We start from the raw sequence: 22511 nt of genomic DNA on the forward strand, positions 1-22511 counted from the left end.
GATAGTGAAGCACGATTCAAAGTGTAGTACACCTTTCGTACTTTGAGCGGCGATAGCGGGATAACGGTGTGGAGCTTCGAGGATCGGTCTTCAGTTCCCGGACCAGAAAGGTGGGGCCTATGTGATGTCAAATTTCATCAAAATGGTGATACTGTCCCTTTAACCCTCGCCGGCCGAGGGGGGGGGGGGAGCGGGTGCCGCCCCCCCCCCCCCATAGGGTTTTTTCGCGATAGCTCCGAACACGCTAGCGATAGAGAGCTGAAACTTGGCATACCTGACTTTTGATTCAAGCCGGATCTTTTGACACCAACCGCATTTTTGGGTCAGGTCAGGTCAGGTCACTGACCTATGACGTCATAAGTGAACCTCTGCACGGTCTTCAGATGTCGCAACTTCGCAACGCTCTCATTGCCAGAGGAGATGTCACAGGGAATTGAAACTTGCAGGATCTAGTATCCATTATGAGTCTCACAACTTGTATATCTCGGATTTTTCCTAAAGGTCATATGAGGTCAGGTCATTTTCGTGACCTCACCATTATAAGTCAATGGGGAAAAATGAAAACTGCTATTCTGGCGCCGGGAACGATCTCCAACTATCTCAAGCACACAGAATCGTGATTTGATGCACTCCTTGCAAGGCTAGATGCGTCACTTTTGCAATGTTGACCTTGCGTGACGTCATTTATGACGTCATCAAGGTCATATTAGTTTTTCGTCAATAACTCGTGATCAAATTGAGCTAGCGAGTCGGGAAAGCCACCAATGGACTCAGGAAGACCTGCCAAATCGAATGATATGCGACATGACCTCTTTCGACCAACTTCGTGACCTGGGGGTGCTGACCTGACCTTGACCTGAGGTCAACACCCTAAGTTGAACTGACCCGAACAAAAAGCATATCATTCGACGCGCCTGAGCGAGGCAAACACGATGCTGCCAAAATCGCGGCTCTGCGACCGTTTTTTTTTTTGCGAAGTTATTCACCAAAAACTGAGCCGTACCTTGGGGCACTTGACCTGACCTCAGAGGTCACCGGTTGACCTAGGACCTTTAAATCGGGTATACCAATCTCTGCGTCTCGTAACGGCGCACACGCTCGTTTTTTCCGCGACGCGCTAGCTTCACCAGGGGCGAAACGGCGAGGGGGGGGGATCGTTTCTCCAATTCTCTTCTTTCGTTTACTATTCCTATACACATTTTGGCAGATTGCATGCATCCTGCCGTCGTGTGGACCACTTAGCTTGAGATGACTACACGTGTGCTGGCTTTTTGTCTTTGACATTGACCTCTGAATTTGAAAATTGACCTGAGGTAAAAAAAAAAAATTGGGTACTTTAGAATCGTCTCGAGACCTTTCGTACCACTTTTGTTTCCGTAGCTCCCTTACCTATACGGAGTTATGCGGGGGGAGGGGGAGAGAGGCGGGCTGCGGTTGATGGGATTACCCACGGGATTCCATCTCTCCGTGAAAGATTGCTTGCCAGTTACCACTGATGGCGTGGCGAAGTAACCACATTTTAGGACCATGCAGACGTTTACTTATGGTGCCATCGGTCAGTGACCAGAAACGGCAGTTGAAATCATAAGATTTGGCTTCAATTAACCCGCGCGGGGCTGGGGTCTCCAGCCGAACGCGCGGGGCTGGGGGGGGGTAAATTTTACCCCCCCCCCTGTTATCTCCCGAACTAATGGTCCGATTTGGAAAATTCAAACGCCAATCGAAAGCTCTCGTCACGAACTACTAAAAACATGTACTTAATTTAAAGTTTGAGGTCAAGGTCAAGGTCAGGTCAAGGGTACAAATTGCAAGTTTCTACAGTATCGGCCTTGCACCGTAGTTGCCGAAGAATGGAGTCATGGACTGAGACTGATCGCCCAAAACGTGTTCTTAGGCTACCAAGACAATATTCGTTGCATACAATATCATTCAGAGGTCAAGGTCAAGGTCAGGTCAGGTCAGGTCAGGTCACCAAAAAACAAAATATAGAAAAGGGCATGTGCGACACATGTTTTATGGGTCATTTTACTCATAGAATTCAATAGGCACACTCAATAAGTGATATGGACCACCTCTGGATGAATTTCAGGTCGAGGTCAGGTCAAGGTCAGGTCAAGTGAGGTCAAATTTTGAAGTTGGTAGTTAAGGCCTAAAAAGGTGTCTATCTGATGCAGTTTTTCACGGCGAATCGAATGGTGCTATTTTTGTTTCCGTACAAGGTCTAGAACTTCCAAAAAAGTCATTTTTCAAAAATTTTGTGTGTCGTGACGTCATAAAATTTTGAATAACTCCCACATTTTTGAACCGATTCTTCTAAAATTTGGTATGTAGGTGCACATAGACCACTTCTCTGACATATATTCCGGTTTTTTCGATAGACTCAAAATTTTGGATTTTATAATGATTTTCCCAAAAAAGTCAGTTTTTTGAAAAAAATAGGCCAAAATCCAAAATTTTCAAAAAACCGAGATAGCCATTTGATAGACAAAGTAAAATTACGTATAACCTTTTTTGTTACGTCTTGATTCCTTTAAAAATAAAGATGTTAGCGGCGTTTGAACTTTTGCCGTTTTTGAGGCGAAAATGGCGAACATGACGTCACTAAAACGTCAATTTCTCAAAAAATTTCCGACGGATTTCGCTCAACTTTTCAGGGAACGTGTCAAATTGATGTAAGAAAAGGTACTGAAAGTTTGGCGGCGCTGCGCGCCGCCGTTTTTGAGATATCGCAAAAATTCGCGAGGGGGGGTAAAATTTACCCCCCCCCCAGCCCCGCGCGGGTTAAAGGTCGGGTATGACAACTTTCAGCTCTCTATCGCTAACGTTTTCGAGCAATCACGAGGAAGTCATCAAGAGATGACACCAGCCCAGCTCATTCCTCAGCCGGCGCGGGTTAACTCCCTTGGGGGACTCCCTCAGGCAAAGGGGGGGGGGGAAGAGGCGTCTTCCAGTCGTTTTTTATCCGCGATTTTTAGGAATGCACTGGCCATAGCCTATAGAGAGCTAAAAGTTGGTATACCGAATCTTTGATTCAAGCTAGGTCTCCTGACCTCAACCGTTTTTTTTCAGTCAAGGTTAGGACCCTGACCTATGACGCTTGAAGTGCACCTCTGCACGGCCCTAAAATGTCGGAACATCGCAACGCCCTAAGTGCCAGGGGATCTTCACAAGGAGATGGAAGTTACGGAACGTGACCTACCAAACTCTTCAAGCTTGTAAACTAAGATTTTTCATGAGGGTCAACCGAGGTCAGGTCAGTAAGGTGACCTCACCATTTCAAATCAATGGGGGAAATATGGAAACCGTTTTGGCGCATGAAATGAGCTTACACTATCAAAAAAAGCGTGATTTAATGCAGTTGCAACTTGCAAGATCCCACGCTTCTTTTTTTCTTCTTTTTTACCTTGCGTGACGTCTTACACATATGAAATAACTATCGACAATGTCACTATTTTTGTTTTCGATATTATTAGGTGTGGACAAAAACGCCTACTTCATCGCGAGGCTGGCTGTGGCCCACACCCGCGTGCAGGAAAAGAGAGTAAGCAAATCCTGAATTTAACGATATTGTGGCCGATGACCTGACCTCACAAGCCACCTGATAACCGGATCTTGCAACTGAACAACACTGAGTCGTCTCATCACAAGCGACATGCCCGCTTATTACGAGAAGCGCTAGCTCCACCACAACTCTTCCTAGCGATTGTAGGTGGGGTCTACACGTGACGCTGTAGAACGCAGCACACGGGTCACGGTAAAAATGAAGTTTCAAAATTTTGTCATTTATGAACGCTGATCAATGAGATGATGCGTAGGCACACAATACATGGACTTCCAGCCCGGCGTGACAAACTCGCTCCCCGCTCAGCCCTCCCCAGTGAGTGCCGTGTCGCGCTCCCGCAGTGCCCTGACCTGCCTCCGCCCCTGGTGCACCGAACCGACCGCCGCAGGACGCGGCCTGTGACCGCCTCTGGCAGGGGGCGGGGGTCACCCGCCGCCGGCCGGCCGGCTGGCACGGCGCACGCGGCGGCCCGCCACGCGAGCGAGCGTCGCGTCCGAGGCGCCGCGCGGCCGGCCGCCGCACCGCGCCGCCGCCGCTGCCGCCGGGTCGATGCGTGATTGCGTCGGTACCTGGGCCCGCCAGGCGGCGCGAGCAGCCGGGCGGCCAGCGGCCACCCCCTTATACCGGTCACGGCGGCTTTGTAAATGTACGGGCCCGCTTCAATCACAGTTGGCTACAGCCAACTCCAATCCCTTATCTACAGTTCAGTGAATTCATTATTAGGTATATATCTATCACCCTATCAATTATCAAATATAGATAGGTACCGCAAATTCCGAATTAAAATTCCCAATTTACGGCAATTTGCAATTTGCGAACATTGCGAGTTGTAAAGGTACTGTCAAGATATCAAGCTACGCACTAAGTAAGAGTTCCTATCCAAGCAACGCCCGGCGGCCACCCTGTTACGCGCTAGAACTACGCAGCCCGATTTTACCCCAACAAAGTCCACTCCTACCAGTACCATATCGCCCATCCCACTCGATCCCATCGATCGACCCCAACTATCCCTATATCACTCCCACTATCCCACTATCCGGTACCGCTCACCCCACTCCCAATGTGTTACCGTTACTGCCCACTCTCACAATGGGAAACTGTTCTACAACTACCTACCTACAACTACCGCATTGCGACGAGTTACTCGTCCGAGTATGAAATACATATATATGAGCTATCGTTATTCGTTGGATACATGTCGTGATCACCGGTCGGTTTTTCGGGCCTCACTTTCTCAGGTAGGGACGATGAGCAATGCATGCTAATCCAGAAAAGTAACATCAAACTAAAAACCAGTATAGCGCCTTTTGGGGAGACTAACGGAGCGAGCGAGGGGGTGAATCTTGCACGTGCGAAATTTCGAGGGGGTACCTCCATATGACTTGTGCACGGCACCCTACTGACCGGTTTCTAGCGATGTGCCAAATTTGAGCACAATCGGCCCAGCCGTTCTCGAGATCTGGAAGCGGCACCCTGCACTTACGCACGTGCAAAATGGGTCCCAACTGACTTGTGCACGGCACCCTACTAACTGGTCCCTAATCGTGTACCAAATTTGAGCGCCATCGGTCCAGCCGTTCTCGAGATCTGGAAACGACCCCTGCACGTGCGCACGTGCAGCAGCACCCCAACTCTGGCACACGGATATGCAGTGCCTAGTGGGTGCCTATCTGCATGCCAACTTTCAGCGCAATCGGCCAAGTAGTTACCGAGATATTGCAACAATGACATAAGTGACACCTCTTCGTTTTGAACGTGGCACGTGCATAAGGGGTCACCCACATGCATCAGGAATAGTCCAATACTTGGTAGAAGGAATGAAGCTACCCTACAAAATTTACCGCATGTAAATCGGTCAAGTGGTTGCTGAGATATAAGCCTTGCAAAAGCGTCCGCACGGCCGGCCGGCCGCTCATACTCAGAAATTTCCGTTAATCTAAGGAAAGACTACGCTCGCTTCGCTCGCTCCGTAAAAAGGCAGAGGACACTAGGGGGACTGCGATGATGTGACAAGGAAGTCCAAAGAAAACCCGACAATAAATAACTTTATACGGGTGGCTACTAATAAAGGCTGAAAGGAATTGGCAGAACGGCTATTCGAGTCCAATGCATGATTACTACATGTTACTACGAACTATTCACTCACTGGTTCCCACAAGACCGAAAAATGGAATAAAATTAAAAGCTATCAAGATAATACGAATTATCTTGACACAAGACGCCAATCCTGACAAAATCACTAAGGGTAATGGAAATAACTAAAGTGAGACATCAAAATAGACGTTCGCTCGGTCCCAAACACGGGCAGGGCTGCCTCTTCAGGGTCCGTCAGCGGCAACAGTACAGATAAGGGACTAAAAACAATTGTGATCGTGAAAGATCGCGTACCTACTCCAGTTAGCTCACGAGATGACCACCAACACTGTTCGAAGCTCAGCAAGTCAACAAATGTATTATTTTAGCACATCAGCATATACGTTCAACGAATAGGTAACATCGTCGCATAGGCTCATAATTGCGCAATCCCTTTCGATTAGTTCAAAGAGGAAGCAATTGCAGCTGATCCGGCATCAAAATACCTAAATAGGTACCCATCAGCTTTGTAATTAAATTGTAGAGTTCATTTCAACGAAGAACTTCTCAACATCGCATTCACTGTGATGGAGCTGATGTGAATGATTACCGTGCTCGTAACGGAGCGATGCACAGCAGGGAAGTCAATTATTAGTATAAAAAATCATTTAACATAATTTGAAACATCTAACCATCATTCTTATCGGTCACCCCAAAAATGAAACAACATATTAACCAATGTGACCTAGCAAAAAGCTCCAAAATGGCCCGTGGAGGTAGAACATCCATAAATCAACATACATTTCTCTCTGTCAAAACAGAGGCGCATTGCATGAGTATGGCAAATCACAGCGAACTAATATCCCGCCTTCGACTAGGCAGCTGCCCACGTCACAAAACTAGCACCAAAGCACTACGCACTAGCACTACAACAAGCACCCAAGGCCCACAACTACATACGGCATTCTGCACACAGGGGTCGATTGACGCATAACTCTCTGAAGCGCCCTCACACTCGACAACCCTCCAGAACGTAATACGCAGAGTATCAGTACTGCTGGGCTGTGGAACGGTGTACCGAAAGGTCTTATGGCCACAGTGTCGTCCCTATTTGTCGTATGCCACCGTCCCACCAGCCCACACAGCACCGCTGGACCCTCTCCAAATCCTTGTGAGGCAGTGCCGATTACACCTGACCTGACCTGACCGGACTGATGACTCCGTGCGGACCTGGTACTACCTTATCTAGCCAGACTTTGACCCCTGACCAATGGATCCCCTAATACATACCCCTCCAACTTCGAAAGACACGGCTCTGCAGCAGTCACCCACCAGGGGAAATGGTCACACGGGGAGAGCCATCAGACTAAGACTGAACGACTGTTCACACTGACAATATCACTGGGTGATAGCCTTGGACCAAATACGCGGCACAAACAAGCACAGTAGGCACCGGCAGGGGGAGGGAAAGGCAACAATTGTTCCACGATCGCACATGTAGGCAGACATAGCCGAGACATTGCATTACTACGAACTCACGCTGAAACAGTCACGATAAGGACGCGGCACGGAACGCACCAAAGGGTCACAGACAAAAGAGGAGAGTAATTGTGTAGCTCACGAGAAGAGCAGTTACCAGACTGAGAGAGAAGCACGTTGACTCTTGGGGCAGCTACGCGCAGCTGAGGCGCTGGGAGCTTGCGAAACACACACGTCATAGGAAAAGTCGGAGAGTGGTGGCACGTACCACACACAATTCACAGGCCGCCTCACAGCTCGCACACCCCGCGACCGAAAACATGCGGGTCCCGCCCGGTGACATAGTAGGGGATACCCTGGTACACTCGGGGGCAGATTGATGTTCCACCACTCCCAACCCATTGGGCTCCCATGGTTCAGCACTGGCTGCTGCCAGTGTTGCCTGCCCTCAGCACTGCTCAGCACTGCCTGGCAGTGCCACTGCTGCCAGTGCTGCCACTGGCAGCAGCCAGTGCTGAGCCATGGGAGCCTGATGGGTAGGGAGTGGTGGAACATCAATCTGCCCCCGAGTGTACCAGCGGACTGAGGCCGGCGATAACACAGAGGCACAGCAGACACAGGGCACATCACATCGAGCGCGCGAGATGGTCATCTAATACTTCGTCCAAAACAGTCGGCCATATCGTGATCGTAGCACAAGTCGAAAAAAAAGACAATTCAACGGCACGGTGGCCCACAGGGTCATATGAAATTAGTTTTAACACATCTGAGAGATGTCATGGTTTTCATCCATGGTTCCGATGTGCCGCAGCTAGACACGCTTTCTGCATATTCCATGTTTACCGGTGATGAGCAATGTAAATAAATGCCCGCTATAAAAAAAATGATTTATGACCATAGCTCAATACAGCTGAGCATGTCCGTGAGCAGCATTCTTGCTTTTGTATCTGATGTTACTTGCGGTGCGTCTACGATTGATTTCATTATCGGCTGACCATTCAACGAACAGTAAGATGTAGAACGGACCAACACAAGTCCCAAGTCCCACTAGAATGCGCTGCAAACCGAATGTCTTCAGCGTTCGGCTCATGCAAGCGAATAGCATAGCAGAACGATGCGAAGACAATAGACTAGCGTCTCTACCGCAGAATGCATCAACGTACAAAGGCAGACCCGTGAAGACTGAAGCACCGTCGAAAGTTCTACAGAGCGCAGTTCACTCATATGGTACCCCAGCGCCGCGCTGGGCAGAGAGCTGTGTTACGACTGGCTGACCTGAGCTCTGCTTCCTCCCACCGCCCGCCGCCTAGTAGACGATGGGTCTGGAGAAGGGCCCGGCCGGCGCCGAGTGGGTGGCGGGGGCGGCGGCGGGGGCCGGGGCCGGCCGAGTGCCCCGCACCACCAGCTCCAGCTCCTGGTAGTCGGTGAGGCGGCGCACGTCGCTGTCACGTCGTACCAGCGTGTTGGGCAGCTTCCTCACTCTGTCGATCACCTGGTGAGGGGAAGGGAGGTTAGATCATCACAGGGTTGCGTGCGGTAGGCAGGGAGGGAAAGTCAGAGGGTGGCAGGACCTCTGCGTATGAGAGGTAGGCGGATAGTGGGCTGATGTAAGGGTAGGCGTGATGTCAGTAGAGCGTGTTGGTGAGCAGTGTAACTTGTTGAATATGTCAAGAAAGCGAGATCGGCTGATGATGGCAAAGGTATGACGCACTGTGTGGCTCCTCAACGAGGCAAGTGAACGCATTACGCAGTTACGCACTACACAGCCAAAAGACCCAAAAGCTACCGCAAGGCCAAGGGTCATTGACTTTCCCTGATGCTGCAGCGGGCCACCACAGACACATTTTGATGGTGACACAGTCTAACATTGCCTAAGTCTGATATGGCCTCAGTATGACACCCTGTCCGCACTAGATAGTACCCGGTGTCGAAGGGTTCACCGCACCTGTCCGTCAATGTTGAGTTCTCGGCAGCACTCCCTGAGCAGCCGGTCAAAGGTCAGTTCGGAGAGCGGCAGCTGCAGCTCCACAAAGTCGGCCTCCGCGGGCACTCCGGCCACGCGCACCTTCAGCACCAGCTCTGAGGAGGAGACAGGGAGGAGAGCTGTCAGCAACAGCTCTGTTCCAGGGAGCAGACACAGTCGGCACGACGGTCACAATGGAAGAACAGTCAGTACGAGTGGAACTGGAAAGAACCTTCTGCAGTCGGCATCAGCGGATAGAACAGTGAGCACTAGCAGATAGAGTAGTTAGCACCAGCGAATGGAACAGACACTATATACCAACGGATAGAAGTCAGGAACGGCTCTGAGGAGCACAGACACGGTCGGTAAGACAGTTAGTTATAAAGGGATAAAACCTTCTGTACAAGTTCTGGCTTCTCACCAGCACATACACATTTGGTATGACGGTCAGTGACATTAGGTACAACAGTTAATCAGCTCTGGATAACACAGAAACGGTGGGAGCGTTTTCAACCGTGAATGAACAGTCGGCAGCCATGATAGCCGAACAGTCGCATACTCGTAAGACCATCATTTCATCCGCAGACATTAGTTCTTTAAAGCACATAGCCGACGAAGTCAGCAACAGGCAGGAGAGAGTAACAGTCGCTAGCCGTTAGGCCGTAGCAACAGTCTGTAATGACCACCAAATGCAACTGGCAGCTGAACACCCGATTCTAGCAGCCAACTGACGCCGTTGATATCGCCACAGCCCACGAAGTGCCACAAAGACTCGCATAGGGTAACCTTTTGATAAAAGTATCGGTCGCAAGCAGTGAACGGCGCTATGGATCTCTAGAAAAGTCGCACCCATGTCACTTTGTTTGCAGCCTTGCAACAAGACGTATCAACTCAGAAGGACCATATCCCGGCCCACCCAAAGCCACCCAGCGGTACGTACCGTCGTCAGGGATAGCGCCCTTGACGGGCCTCTGCCGGTCGCGGCAGGAGCAGCACACCAGTCCTGTTACCGCCGGTGTCACGGGAACCACCGGTACCGCAGCGGGCGCAGCCGGCTCGGCGGGTGGTCTCTCCAGGCTGCCGTTTGGCGGCGCTGGCGTCGGCTCACCGGCGGCGCCACTGTCGCCGTTGGGAAGCCGGCTGGGCGTCAGGTCGACGCTGAACGCCGGGTAGGTCAGGTAGGAGGGCTGGAAGGAGGGGGTGCCGGCGGCTGGGGAGACGTCCGGCGGAGACTCCCCCTCTGTGGGCTCCACTCCTGCGGGAGGGTGAATGGGGCGTCACACGGACGGACACAGACGGCTACATAGAGATCAGTAGACGAAGATACCGCCGTGACCGGGGTGGATGGTTGTCCAACGACCTATCAATAAAAAGACGAGCTACATGCTTAACACCAAGGTAGTGAGAAATGTTAAAGGCCCAGAATTAAGCCTTCTGAGAGTATCCTACACATTGTACGACAAGCATTGAACAAACATTCGTAGCCACGCTCAGAATACCAAATGTAGCAGAACAAGTCGCTTCCACGGAAGTCCCCGTTGAACCCCTGTGCAGTGCCGAACGCGCCGGGCCGTCGGCAGCTAACTCACCCAGGAGCTGCAGAATCGGTCGGTTCTTGGTCAGCTCCGCCGGCTGCTGACCGCTGCTGTTGGTGACAGAGACGTCGGCGCCGGCGGCTAGTAGCAGACGCACCGCCTCTAACCGGCCCCGCTTACAGCCCCAGTGTAGCGCCGACCTGGGGATAAACAAGGAGGGGGGACTGAGCACCGCCTCTAACTGGCCCCGCTTACAGCCCCAGTGCGTGGAGCGCCGACCTGACAAAACAAAGCGAAAGGGACTGTCACCGCCTCTAACCGGCCCCGCTTACAGCCCCAGTGCAGCGCCGACCTGGAGTAATACAGAGGGAGGGGGGACTGAGCACCGCCTCTAACCGGCCCCGCTTACAGCCCCAGTGCAGCGCAGACCTGGGGAAATACAGAGGGAGGAGCTGTCACCGGGAGCAGGGGATGGTGGGGGGCGCTGTCACCGCCTCTAACCGTCCCCGCTTACAGCCCCAGTGCAGCGCAGACCTGGAGTAATACAGAGGGAGGGGGATGTCACCGGAGCACCGCCTCTAACCGTCCCCGTTTACAGCCCCAGTGCAGCGCCGACCTGGGGATAAACAGGGAGGGGTCGGGGGGCAAGGGCGTCACTGAAGCATCGACCACTGAAAACACCACCAATGGATGTCTGAGGACGGGAGGAGTTTCAAAGTCACAGTCTTATCAGGCTATGAAATTACACATTATAGGAAACGTGACCTACTAGCAGTCGTCATGCCTTAGTGTGCTGCATTTTAACTGCTAAGCATTGCGAGGAAAGGCACCGCACTGGGATCATTCCATCCATACTGAGTCCTTCAAGGAGCATTTGTCAATTTCTTGGAGGCGACCGAGCCTAGTAGTTACGTAGGCAAGTTCCGTTCTGTATCTGCATTACAAAGACTCTCCGCTGCCGTATCGGAAGGCGTCATCAAGACTGTCGGTGGTTATCTTGAATGTGAGCTGTGTGCACTGGGCAAGCATAGGCCAACCATTGTTTGACTGTGATATGAAGTGCGAACCGGAAATAGCTGTCGAGTTGAAAGGTGTGATCACACTCCCATCCACGGCCAGAGTGCAAGGGGTGACGGAGATTATACGGTGCACAGTGCACATTGCACACTGCACAGTACGGTCGCACTCCGTTGATCGAACCCGCTCCGTCCACCGGCCCGCAAGCTGCAATCTGCCATCTGCATGTCTGCATACTGCACCGTGCACTTGCCAGACATGTCCGGGCCTGTGGCTACCTGCACTGGACTGCACTGTTCGGTCCATCCGCACCGTACTCGATTCCGCACCGAAGCTACATAAAGCGAGGCGACTACAGCCCGCACCGTGTCTTTGACGCTAAACCCGCACTCCGCACCATATCTCAAAACGGAGTCAACGCTACAACCCCACGAGCACAGTCATATGTCACAGCACAGACCTCGGAATACAGAGGTCATATGTCACAGCCCTCCGACTCGCAGTCAGCCAAACCCCTATCTGAGTGGAATGGCTGATAGGTGTATGTGAGGTGGGGAGGCAGTGATCGGCCGCCGGCACGGGCTCCCTGTGACGTCATTCACACTCATACCTACCGGCGAGCTGACGTGGCAGTAAGTAACCACAGCCAACAATGTCATGGAGTCACCGCAATGGTGTAACCGGTCGACAGCAATCGGTGGGTAGTATTACGCAATCGAGACTGGTATGCAGCAAAAGTAGGTAGGTGCTAGTATGCACTATGCAGCTGTATGCCTAATGCCCATACTGCTGCTGAGAATAACTCCCAGAAAAGGCAAATAATTTTTAACAATGATCGTATGCCGTGTTGCGAGACATCGATGTTTCCATCTTTTAATAAAGGTAAAACCAGAATATCACATTGGTGATATTCTGATATATTGGTGGAACATAACATTTGAAATATATTCAAACTAACCTACCTCCAAATCGAATATACCAATCATTTGGGAAATTGAACGACTTCATTCGTGAGCCTTTCTAAAGAGAGAGAAAAAAAAGACTACTAAAAGCCTTGCTACAACAGTGACACGTCATGCAACCATGCTGGCTCCCAAAGACGGTTGCAATGTTGCATACATGAACGAGGATTCCATGCGACCAGATATGGTCACTGATATCAAAATCCCCAGCCGCAAACCCGCGACACCCAGCCCAGCCTAGAATAGTAGGGGCCGGGGAGAGGGGAATGGGGGCTGGGGAGAGAGGGGGCTGGGGAGAGAGTTGGGGAGCAGCGGAGAGAGGAGAGGAGCAGCGGTGACGCCCGCCCGTCACCGCTACCAAACAGTCCGTCTGACGAAAAGCCCAGCCGGCGGCTGTCAGAACTGCAACTGCAGCGGCCCGGGCGCGAGTGTAATCAATCCCGTGTGACGTGGCACTGTCCGCTGTGCCCTTCCCAGCAGGACAGGACAGGTCGCCAGGGTGCGGCCGAAGTCTGAGATTCACGGGAGAAAGTCTTTAGACATGGGAGCTGGAGCTCTGTCCCCTAAGCCAAAGTCTGCACTCTACTCAGGGTTAAAGCGGGTGGAACGTGTCTAGACAGCGAGGCTAGTCAGTAGTCAACATACCCCTTTCCGATCTGCAACAACATGGATCAGTTTGGATGTCTGGAACGGTGGATACATATTACATATCCGGCCGACCGATGAGCTAACATTATTCAACAAGACGTCATTCAGCCAGTACAGACACACTGGGCCTCTGCCGGCAGCAAACACGCTACACACAGTGTCCCCTGCGGACGACTGCTGACTTTTATTTCAACCTGGGTCGACCTCGACAGCACACCCTCCCCGCTGACCGATATAATAGTCCGGAGTCGCCAGGCAGCTCGGCTGGGGTTTCCCTCATGTAATGCCAGTCGGTCAGCTGACCCATATAACTGGAAATCCAGCCCCGCCGCCAGCCGCGGTGATGTCACCACGCGGAATTCCTACTCCCTCTCCCGTCATCGAGGTCCTACCAGCGGAGTCTGATGACCATTCGGTAACTCGGGTTGGGAGATGTCACAGCCCACCATACATGGATATTCTGGTGTGGACACCGAACCGTACCGGACGTGCCGGCGCCTTCCGTCCGTCCTGCCGTCCGCCGGAGCCCGTGGCCCGCGTGCCCGGGCACCGGGAATCCCCGGTGCTGTCCGCCAGCCGGAATTGCCCAATTCGACTGGCGCACCACCCCTCCCCCTCCCCTCTCCCGCCTGTCGGCAGGCGCCGCGCCATGCGGTAAGCTGCATATATCGACAGCCACCCGAGGTGCGTGGGTGGAGACCGGTGCCTCGGTTAGATGCCAGTTTACTTACACCGAAATCAGGAAACACCAGCCCTTATTTGGTGATGCTTTGACGGAGGCTGGGCACGCTTCGCTCAAACTCCATAAGTAATTTCTTACATCATTGAGCTAGAAATACTGGATGCGTGACTTCGCACATTACCCTTAACAGCAACCAGGTACCAGATGACCGCATACAGAATCACACGGTATCTTTTAGAACCTTTGGAATGATCATTCAGCGTCGATCCCATCCCCGTGGTATTGCCGGTCGGCCGTCAGCCGGGTTCCCGTCAGGGAGCCAATCAGCGGCCGCCGCTGAGGTGACGTCATCCCGCTCGTCTCTGGCAGAGCTGCAGCTGAGAGCGCTATCTGCGCAGTGTGCGGTGCCGTTTGTATTGCAGTGGGGTGCGGACCGGCTGCCACGTGAGACCGCCACCGGAGCAGACCGGCCGCGCCGCAGCGTGCGTTACGAGTGGACTCGGGACCTCCAGAGAACCTGCCTCCAGCGGCGGAGACCGCGGATAGGGTGTGACCGCAGTGACCTAGCCCTGACCCGGCCCGCTGGGAGCCATGCCGTGTGAGCCGCCATCCCAGGGCCTGGAGGTGGCCTGGCGACTGCGGCGGCTGCTGAGGGACCTGCCGCAGGCTGACGGATGTGTCTACTCGGCGGCCGGGGAACCACGACGGCACCCCGAACGGCGGAACAGTGCCGACCCGCCCGGTGAGACCGCTTTCAGCACATATCAGCCAGTGGAACCAGCCTCTAACACCGTCAGACATCTAGCCGGAGAGACTGTACTTGATCCGGAGGAGCCAGCCTTCAGCCCCGATCCGCTAGTGGCAGCAGCCCGCAGTCCCGCTCGGCCAGCAGCACCAGCCCGCAGAATCGTTCCGCCAGTGGCGCCAACTCTCAGCCCCGTTCCACCGGAGGAGCCAACCCGCAGCCCCTCTCCGCCCGGGGACGAGTGGCCGCTGGCGGAGGCGGCCCTGGCGCGCCGTTTCGCGCGCCGCTGGTGTCGCCAGGTGTCGGACCGCCGCCAGCGGCGTCAGTCGGCCCCCGAGGACCGGGACGCCGAGTGGACCGTACTCGAGTCGGACGGGCTGGGACCGGAGCCCGAGCTGCGCCGGCTGCGGCGGCCGGCCGCGCTGCGCCAGGCGGCCGCCGCGCTCCGGCAGCGCGGCCGGAGCGCCGTGACCCGGCTGGTGACCGTCGGCCGGCTGCGGCTCGTGAGGGGAGCCACCTCTGCCGCCGCCGCCCCGCGGCCCGTCCATGCCGTGCGCTGCGGGGAGCTGCTCTCCCCCGAGCCGGACCTGCCTCTGTTCGAGAGCGTCTCCTGCGACAACCTGGCCGATCTACAGACGGCTGACCCGGACAGCCGCCTCCCTGTCGGCCCGGAGAGCCCCCTCCCGACCGCCGCTGCCGACAGTGCGCCGCCACCGCCGTACCCGGGTGACGAGCCGCCGCCGTACAGCCTGGCCGTCAGCCGCCCCACGCCGGCCGAGAGGCTGCTCTGGCACGGACTGGACGCCGACCAGGTCACGGTCACGGTGTCACCGGCCGACCGCGCCCTCTGGAGGCGGCCTCCGTCACCGCCAGCGGAGGGGCGACCCCTCTGAGAGCCTACCGCGAACCGGCCGCGGCGCGGCGAAAGGGCCAGTCTGACATAATCCGGCTGTGTTAACGAATTCCGAATGTTGTGCAATGCTGTGTAGTGCGCGGACTGACTCAACGCTGTGAGCAATCCGCGGAAAGGATCCGACTCCGGCGCCAGCCTGAAGTTTGCGTTGGAATGCGAATGGTTGTTACCGCAAGGCATATCTAGTTGCAAAGGTTTCAATAAATAATTTTGTTTTATGTAGCGCTGAGGAACCCCAATGTAGTAGGTACTTTATTCTCAAACAAATGGCTATCCAATTTGTTTACAAATGCGAAATGCAGTGTTGAAATACAAATTTGTATTTAGACTCGGTCTTTGAGCAGAGGTAGCGAGAGATAGGCAACAGGGAGCAGCTGTCCCACACCGGCAAACACTCACCACCCATTGATGGCGTTCTTGGAGTTAACGTTGACGCCATGCTGGATGAGTTTGTTCAACGCCTCCACATCTCCGACGCAGGCCGCCTCACGCAGCTGTTCCTCCCGCACCGACTCTTCATTCATCCTGCCAAAAGATAGGGATTGGTTAGGGGATTATTTGGGCTAGGATTCTGTTGGCTGCAGCCAACAAACAGACGGTAGTGCACGGTCTGTGAATGGGGTTAGGTCAGACCACAAACAGATTGCTACCTGAATTATCACACTACCAGCTGGCAGTATTTAGCACTACAGATAGGTACCTTGTTTCTTGTGAACATCCTTTCTCGGAAACTTTACATCATTTTTGCCTTTTGGGTTAGAAGGTAAACACTAAACAGCCCTTAGAAAATAAATGTGACTCGGACCCAGGTAATAAGCATTTTGCACAAGCATGCCAGTGTGACAAGTATTTTGCACAAGCAAGCATGGCAGGACTTTAGAGGCAATGTGAGACATAGTGTCGGTCTTGTCCTGACAGGTTTTTGGGCACCTCTTTTATCTGTTTGCTCTCTGACCTTGACCTGATCTCCACCAGAACATGACCTAAACTGGCCCTAATGGTCGCCTTACCCACACCATTGAATTTGAGATGTAATATTGGCCATAAACATGCATCATACCTACTTCCCTAGTACAGTCAGTGATATTGTGACCCTTAGCAACCTGACTGCTGTGACCTGACCTGGCATCAGTGACCTCATTTAGCAATATAAGTATTAGGCAACTAATGACCAATCAATGATTTTTGATAACATGTCTTTTACTCCATGCTATAATACATTCCAGTTTAAGTAAAGCAGGCATCATGCTTGTTTCTTGCAACCAAGGAGAGGTGCTGTAGGTTAGGTTGTAGGTTTTAGGTGGTATGTCTTAGGTGCTAGGTTGTAGGTTTTAGGCTGTAACAGTAAGTAAGGTTAGGTCAGGTTTGGTTAGGTTAGGTTAGGTTTTGTTGATTAGAAAGCATCTCCAGGTATAGTGCCTCCCCTTGGTTGCAAACAACAACTGAACAAGTGTGAGCTGTGAGTTGTGACCCCTGCTTAACGACTACCTGCATTCCTTAGGACGAGGCCTGTGAATGATGAAAATATGACCCTAAACCTGACCTGTGAATTGTGATGTAATCTGTTGAACCTAGGTCAATGAAATTTGGTTGTACGGTAGTTTCCCAATGGGTTTTTTAAATCAAAATGCCACTTGCAATTTGAAAATCGGTCTGTAACATTTCAATACCTATCAATATCCTAGGCCCCAACAGATGGCAGGGTCTACCAAAAGCCGAACAGGATGCAGTTTAAGCTGACCAAGTGCAGTCAGTGCATTTCAAGTCAGTGCATTTGATTTAGGCATTAACTTGGGCATTATTAATGCCAATTACAATATTTGTTTTTTATTGCATTTCCAATTAATTATCGAGGAGAAGGTCACTTTAAATTCAAAGAAAATAGGATGAAATGTAGTTATGATTAAAAGACGAAATTCAAGTTGAGATACAGGCTAAAATGGAATAAAAATATAAAAATTAATTAACTGAGTGTAAAACCTACCTTGTGTCCTTGCGTGATGTGATATGCACGGTATATAGAGAACTGTGATAGGTATGTTATGTGGGAGACTTATTGTTATAGTACAAGCAATAAATGTACATACAATCTTGCATACAATAGCACGGCTAGAGACGATATTTATTTCTTATTCACATAACGGCCTCGTGCTTTGCTCGTGCTGCTATCTATTTCGAACCGTGTTCAATGATACGTGTATGTGTAGCTTGTGGAAATGTTGCAAAAAAAAAGCACGAAAAGGGAAATTCATTTAGGCAAGGCTAAACCGGGTGAATAGAAATTTAAATTAATAGAATTAAGAAAACGTCACACTAAAAACAACTTTTAAACTATGGAGCACATATTTTTGTCAAAAGAAAGGAAGGAAGCTTCCATGCAATATTTTGCTTGTGCTGCTAATGGAACAGCAGAACAGTTGCATTGTATAGGACGCGTCATATTTGGCGTTGGTTTGTAAGCCCGTTCCAACTTCCAGCCCGTTCGTTGAACTCGAATTGAACTGGAACTTATTCACCTACTTGTACTGAATTCTACAGTTCCATCCCCTCTTTATTTACATGATTGTGATGGTGGGCCGCTACCAACTTCCCAACAAGCAAATAATCAAATGCTGCAGCCTGCAAGTTCAAGAACTTACAGAACACATCAGCACCCATTTTACGGACATGCAGCAGTCACTATGTACGCACGGTAAGTAAACGGGCATTTTCCGTCAGAGAGCAATGCGATGTCTCCGTGCTCGATGTCTGCTCGCCGCCTATCGGACTATGCTGTGTGTCTGCACGCCTCTCAGTGTCTCCATCCTCCTGTGGGAGCTCTTCCACCCAATCCTTCTCCCCCTCCGACTCCTCCATCTCGTCGGCCTCCTCCAGCCCGACGAACTGCATCGCCCACTGGACGAACAGGAAGACCCAGTCGTGGATGGCGAGCACCGACAGGCCCATCACGAAGCTGGTCATGCCGGACACGTCGATGAAGAATTCCCAGGCGCCGTAGATCCAGTTCTCTTTGGACACGGTCAGCGTGGTCGACAGGTGGAACGTTACGCTGTGCACCGACTCGTGCTCGATCAGATGGTGGTCGTCGTCCTCGTCATGGTGACCGTCGTCCTCGTCATGATGATCGCCATCCTCCTCCTCCTCCTCCTCCTCGTCGTCATCGTCGTGATCGATGCTCTTCTTCCTGGGCACGAGCTCAGTGCCGGCCGGGTGGATGACCACCGAGTACTCGTCACACCGGTGCGGGCACTGCTCGGCGCACTGCGGGGTCAGCGGATAGCGACTCGAGCCGCGAGGAAAGTACACCTGCGCGAACCGCTCGAACGTGGCGGTGAACTCGTCGGCCGAGCGGCACAGCGGCAGCTGCGAGTAGTTGGCCATCCAGGGCCAGGCGGCCTCCGGCGGGTAGAGCTCCCTCCACTGGTCGTCGGAGCCGTCGGCGCCCGCCGCGTCCACGTCCACGTGCGGGATCCGCTCAGACGTGTTGTAGATGTACGGGATCTGCATGGGCATGATGCACGTGACGTTGTCGAGCATGCCGCGCGCCAGACACCAGGTGAGGCAGTTGACGTGCGTATGCGACGAATCGGTGACCGAGTGGTGGTCGTCCATCATCTTCTCCGTCTTCTTGCCGACGACGTCGAGCAGCTGGTGCGAGCGCAGGTCGACCCGGTACGGCACGTGGTCGGCGATCAGCGGGAACTCGGTGAAGTTGCTCCGTGGGTAGACGTACAGGTCCACGTACCAGGCGATGCCGAACAGCGCCTCGTACACCGAGTCGTTGACGTAGATCTGGTGCTCCAGCGTGTCGGAGTAACCCCGCGGAAACGTGATGTTGTAGGTATAGTTGCGGCAGATGGCGTACTCGAGCAGAAACGGGATGTCGGTGTGGCGTAGCACCGTATCCGGCACGTTCTTGCCGGCGATGGATAGGCGGTGCCGGATGCCATCCAGGTACTGGCTGAGCAACGACGGCGTCAGCGACGAGATGCCGAACACGCCGTCGGTCCAGTTGAAGTTGCCCTCCGTGAAGAACTGCCGGTAGGCCGCCACACTGTCAACGGCCATGGCGCCGCGGAAGAAGGTCTCTGTCCGGTTGGACTGGCTGTTGAAGCTCCTGTAGGTCTCGTAACGCTCCGGGAAGCGCGTCCACGTCCTGTTCATGTATTCGTCCACCAGGTCTCCGGGGATCTTGGGGCCGAAGCAGACCGCCACCTCGAACCACGGCTCGGTAAACTTGGAGATGTAGCGGCGCATCACGATGCCGTTCTTCATGAACGTGTCGTAGCGGTCCTTGACGACGTACAGCAGGCAGAGGAAGGCGAACACGAGCACTGCGATGCGGACGATGGCCAGCAGCGCCTGGGCAACCTTTTTCCTCCACATCGCTGCGAGGTCGGGTCACCTGGAAAACGGTCTCAGTGGTAAGAGTGGCTGAAATGGTGCGCTGTTGGCTACGTGCTGGCAAATGTCGAGTTTCATAGGATCCTGAGGACTGTGAGAGAGGCCATGGAATGTTAGACAATCGCCGAGGGTACCAGAACAAAGTGGTCACGCATTACAAACGAACTAAAGGCAATAGAAGGCGGTAGAAATTTCGTTTGCAATACCTACGCCTCTACTTGCTGATGTTACCATCGTAACTAGAATTAATAACATAGCAATTAGCAACCCTGTAATAATTTGTCCAACGCATCAAATATGCCTTATATTGTTATGCATACCTCTATTGGCTGAACATATGGAAGAAAAGAATGGTTGGGTAAAAATTGTAGTGGGTTCGAGATGAATGAAATGCTAAGCAGAGTTACGCATGAAATGATCGGACCTGGTTCGGACCTTGTAGAAATTCTGAAATGATTCATGCACTACGCAGCATGCACGTGTCAAGAGTCGTCAGCATTTTAAAAATGATTGCAAAGTTTCTTTACAATGCGCGCACGTTCAGATATGTAGCGTGACTTTGATCACAGACCACCGCTAAACTATCCAACACCGATAGGTAACAGTATAGGTAGCTGACGATTGGAACTCTTCGGAATTCCGTTTATGTCTGATGTCCTGTCCGGAATTTGGTTGGACAAATGCAGCTGACTTTGGGCGAAATAGGAAATTCATTTATCATATGAAGCATTTTTATTAGACGTTCTTGTTCGACATGCCTGAATTTGTTTGGTAATACCTGGGTAATACCTACCTACACAACTCAGCCTCGGTGATATCTGATAAAAAACAATTTTGAACCATTAAAAGAGCATGAATAAGGGTAGCACCATTCGATTCTCCTTGAAAAAACTGCATCAGATAGACGCCCTATTTAGTCTTAAAGGCCAACACCAGAATTTGACCTTGCTTGACCTGAAGTTCACCTGACCTCGGCCTGAACTCCATCCAAATATGGAGCATGGGCCATATCACTAAGTGAGTATGACCATTGCCCATTGAGTTTTTTTTTTTTTTAGTAAAATGACCCATAAAACCTGTATCGTGCACACCCTATGGGTGCTGCAGCCTGCATGGAAAGAATCGACTTCAAACGACCTTCGTCCCCCCCCCCCCCCCCAACCATCGGGTCGTGACGGAGGTGGAGCCCTTGCCTCTAACTGTCAGTGTTGTTAAACTTTGTTAAATTTTACCATCATCATCTTAGTGTTTCCTTTCACGCGTCACTGTGACCGCGCGAAGAGCCTGTCTCCCCACAGCCAACTGGTCACGTGATTTTGAGACTCGATTCTAATCCAGCGTGGCCGGTCGAGTCTGTGCTCGACATCGATGTGGCGTCGAGAGCCGCCAGCGTTTCCATGGCGACGTCGAGCCGCGGCACCGGCGCTCGTTCGTCAAGCAATTTCTGCTGTCCACGCCGATTGAACGATCGAGCTATTCCGGTCGGTGGGACAGTCGGGCTCGGTCGGCACGGTACCGGCCCTGCCCGCAGCCCGGGCCTGGACCTTTGTTCTACTGAACAGAACAGTCCCTCAGAGTTCCGAGTCACTCGACCCACGTCCTTTCGGAGGAGCCTCATACTCTTGAACGATGCACTGTCGCTCACTTACTCCGACCCAGCGCTTGTATAAGGGCCTTGAGCGCTTGTATTGTCAAATCACCCTCATGTGAACTCGGCTCTTGCTGGCAAAACGATTCGGTATTACTATCGTCATTTGGATGCAACGGACTGAAGCCACTGGTGCTCAGCGCTTCTTCCGATTCAGTCGCCATCGTGTGACAGTTTGAATATGGATCATCATAGGCGGCGGAATGGGGAGGGCACCGGGGCACCGTGCCCCCCTTTGATTCTGGCATTTTAAGTGATTTAACATTAGCCCTATGGGCGCTGCATGGAAAGAATGGGACCAAAAGTCGGCAGTGCCCCCCGCCCCCCCCCCCTTAATTGAAGGTATTCCGCCGCTACTGTGGATCATGTCTGCATCATAATCTGCAACAAACAATTTAATTGTCTGTCGGAAAATAGCGGGACTTAATATGTTTTTTTTCTTCCAATGACACGTCAACGTATATATAATGGCTAGTCGAAACAATGACGTGAATTGTGTTCAAAGGTTGGAAAAATTAGACAAACAAATTTTAGCCATGCATAATTGATGCAAGTGAACAAAGCGAGATGGTTGCTTAGCTTCATAAATTGGGTTGAATATGATGCCACACCACGTTGCCTGGTTACGGAGCGAGCGAAGCGAGCGTAGTCTTTCCTTAGATTAACGGAAATTTCTGCATTTAAAGACATGATGTGGAGATGAATTGTGAATTAAAATGAAATCGGACTTACTCCACAAGAGTTCGTTGGGTCGGAGCTTTCGAATTGTATTACAATTCTTCGTCAGCGAGAGTCGTATCGGATGTTAAGATCGAATCGAAGGTACAGTGCGGATCGAACAAAATATGGGTCGGACAGGAGGGTCTCTGAGGCAACTACA

General features: G+C 52.2%; 1 protein-coding gene across 1 annotated transcript; it reads right to left on the reverse strand.

Annotated features, from left to right (window-relative positions):
* Positions 1-7670: 7670 nt before the first annotated feature.
* On the reverse strand, positions 7671-17747 carry LOC122389638 (ankyrin repeat domain-containing protein 40-like). The gene is made up of 6 exons (XM_043381842.1): positions 17564-17747; positions 15979-16104; positions 10667-10812; positions 10018-10332; positions 9060-9193; positions 7671-8606 (listed from the first exon to the last, which is right to left on the reverse strand). The coding sequence occupies exons 2-6, from the start codon at positions 16101-16103 to the stop codon at positions 8421-8423; spliced, it is 906 nt and encodes a 301-aa protein (XP_043237777.1). The 5' UTR covers position 16104; positions 17564-17747; the 3' UTR covers positions 7671-8420.
* Positions 17748-22511: the final 4764 nt, after the last annotated feature.

This window comes from Amphibalanus amphitrite, unplaced genomic scaffold (assembly GCF_019059575.1).
Source record: "Amphibalanus amphitrite isolate SeventyFive unplaced genomic scaffold, NRLGWU_Aamphi_draft 000366F_arrow, whole genome shotgun sequence".
NCBI lineage: Eukaryota > Metazoa > Arthropoda > Thecostraca > Balanomorpha > Balanidae > Amphibalanus > Amphibalanus amphitrite.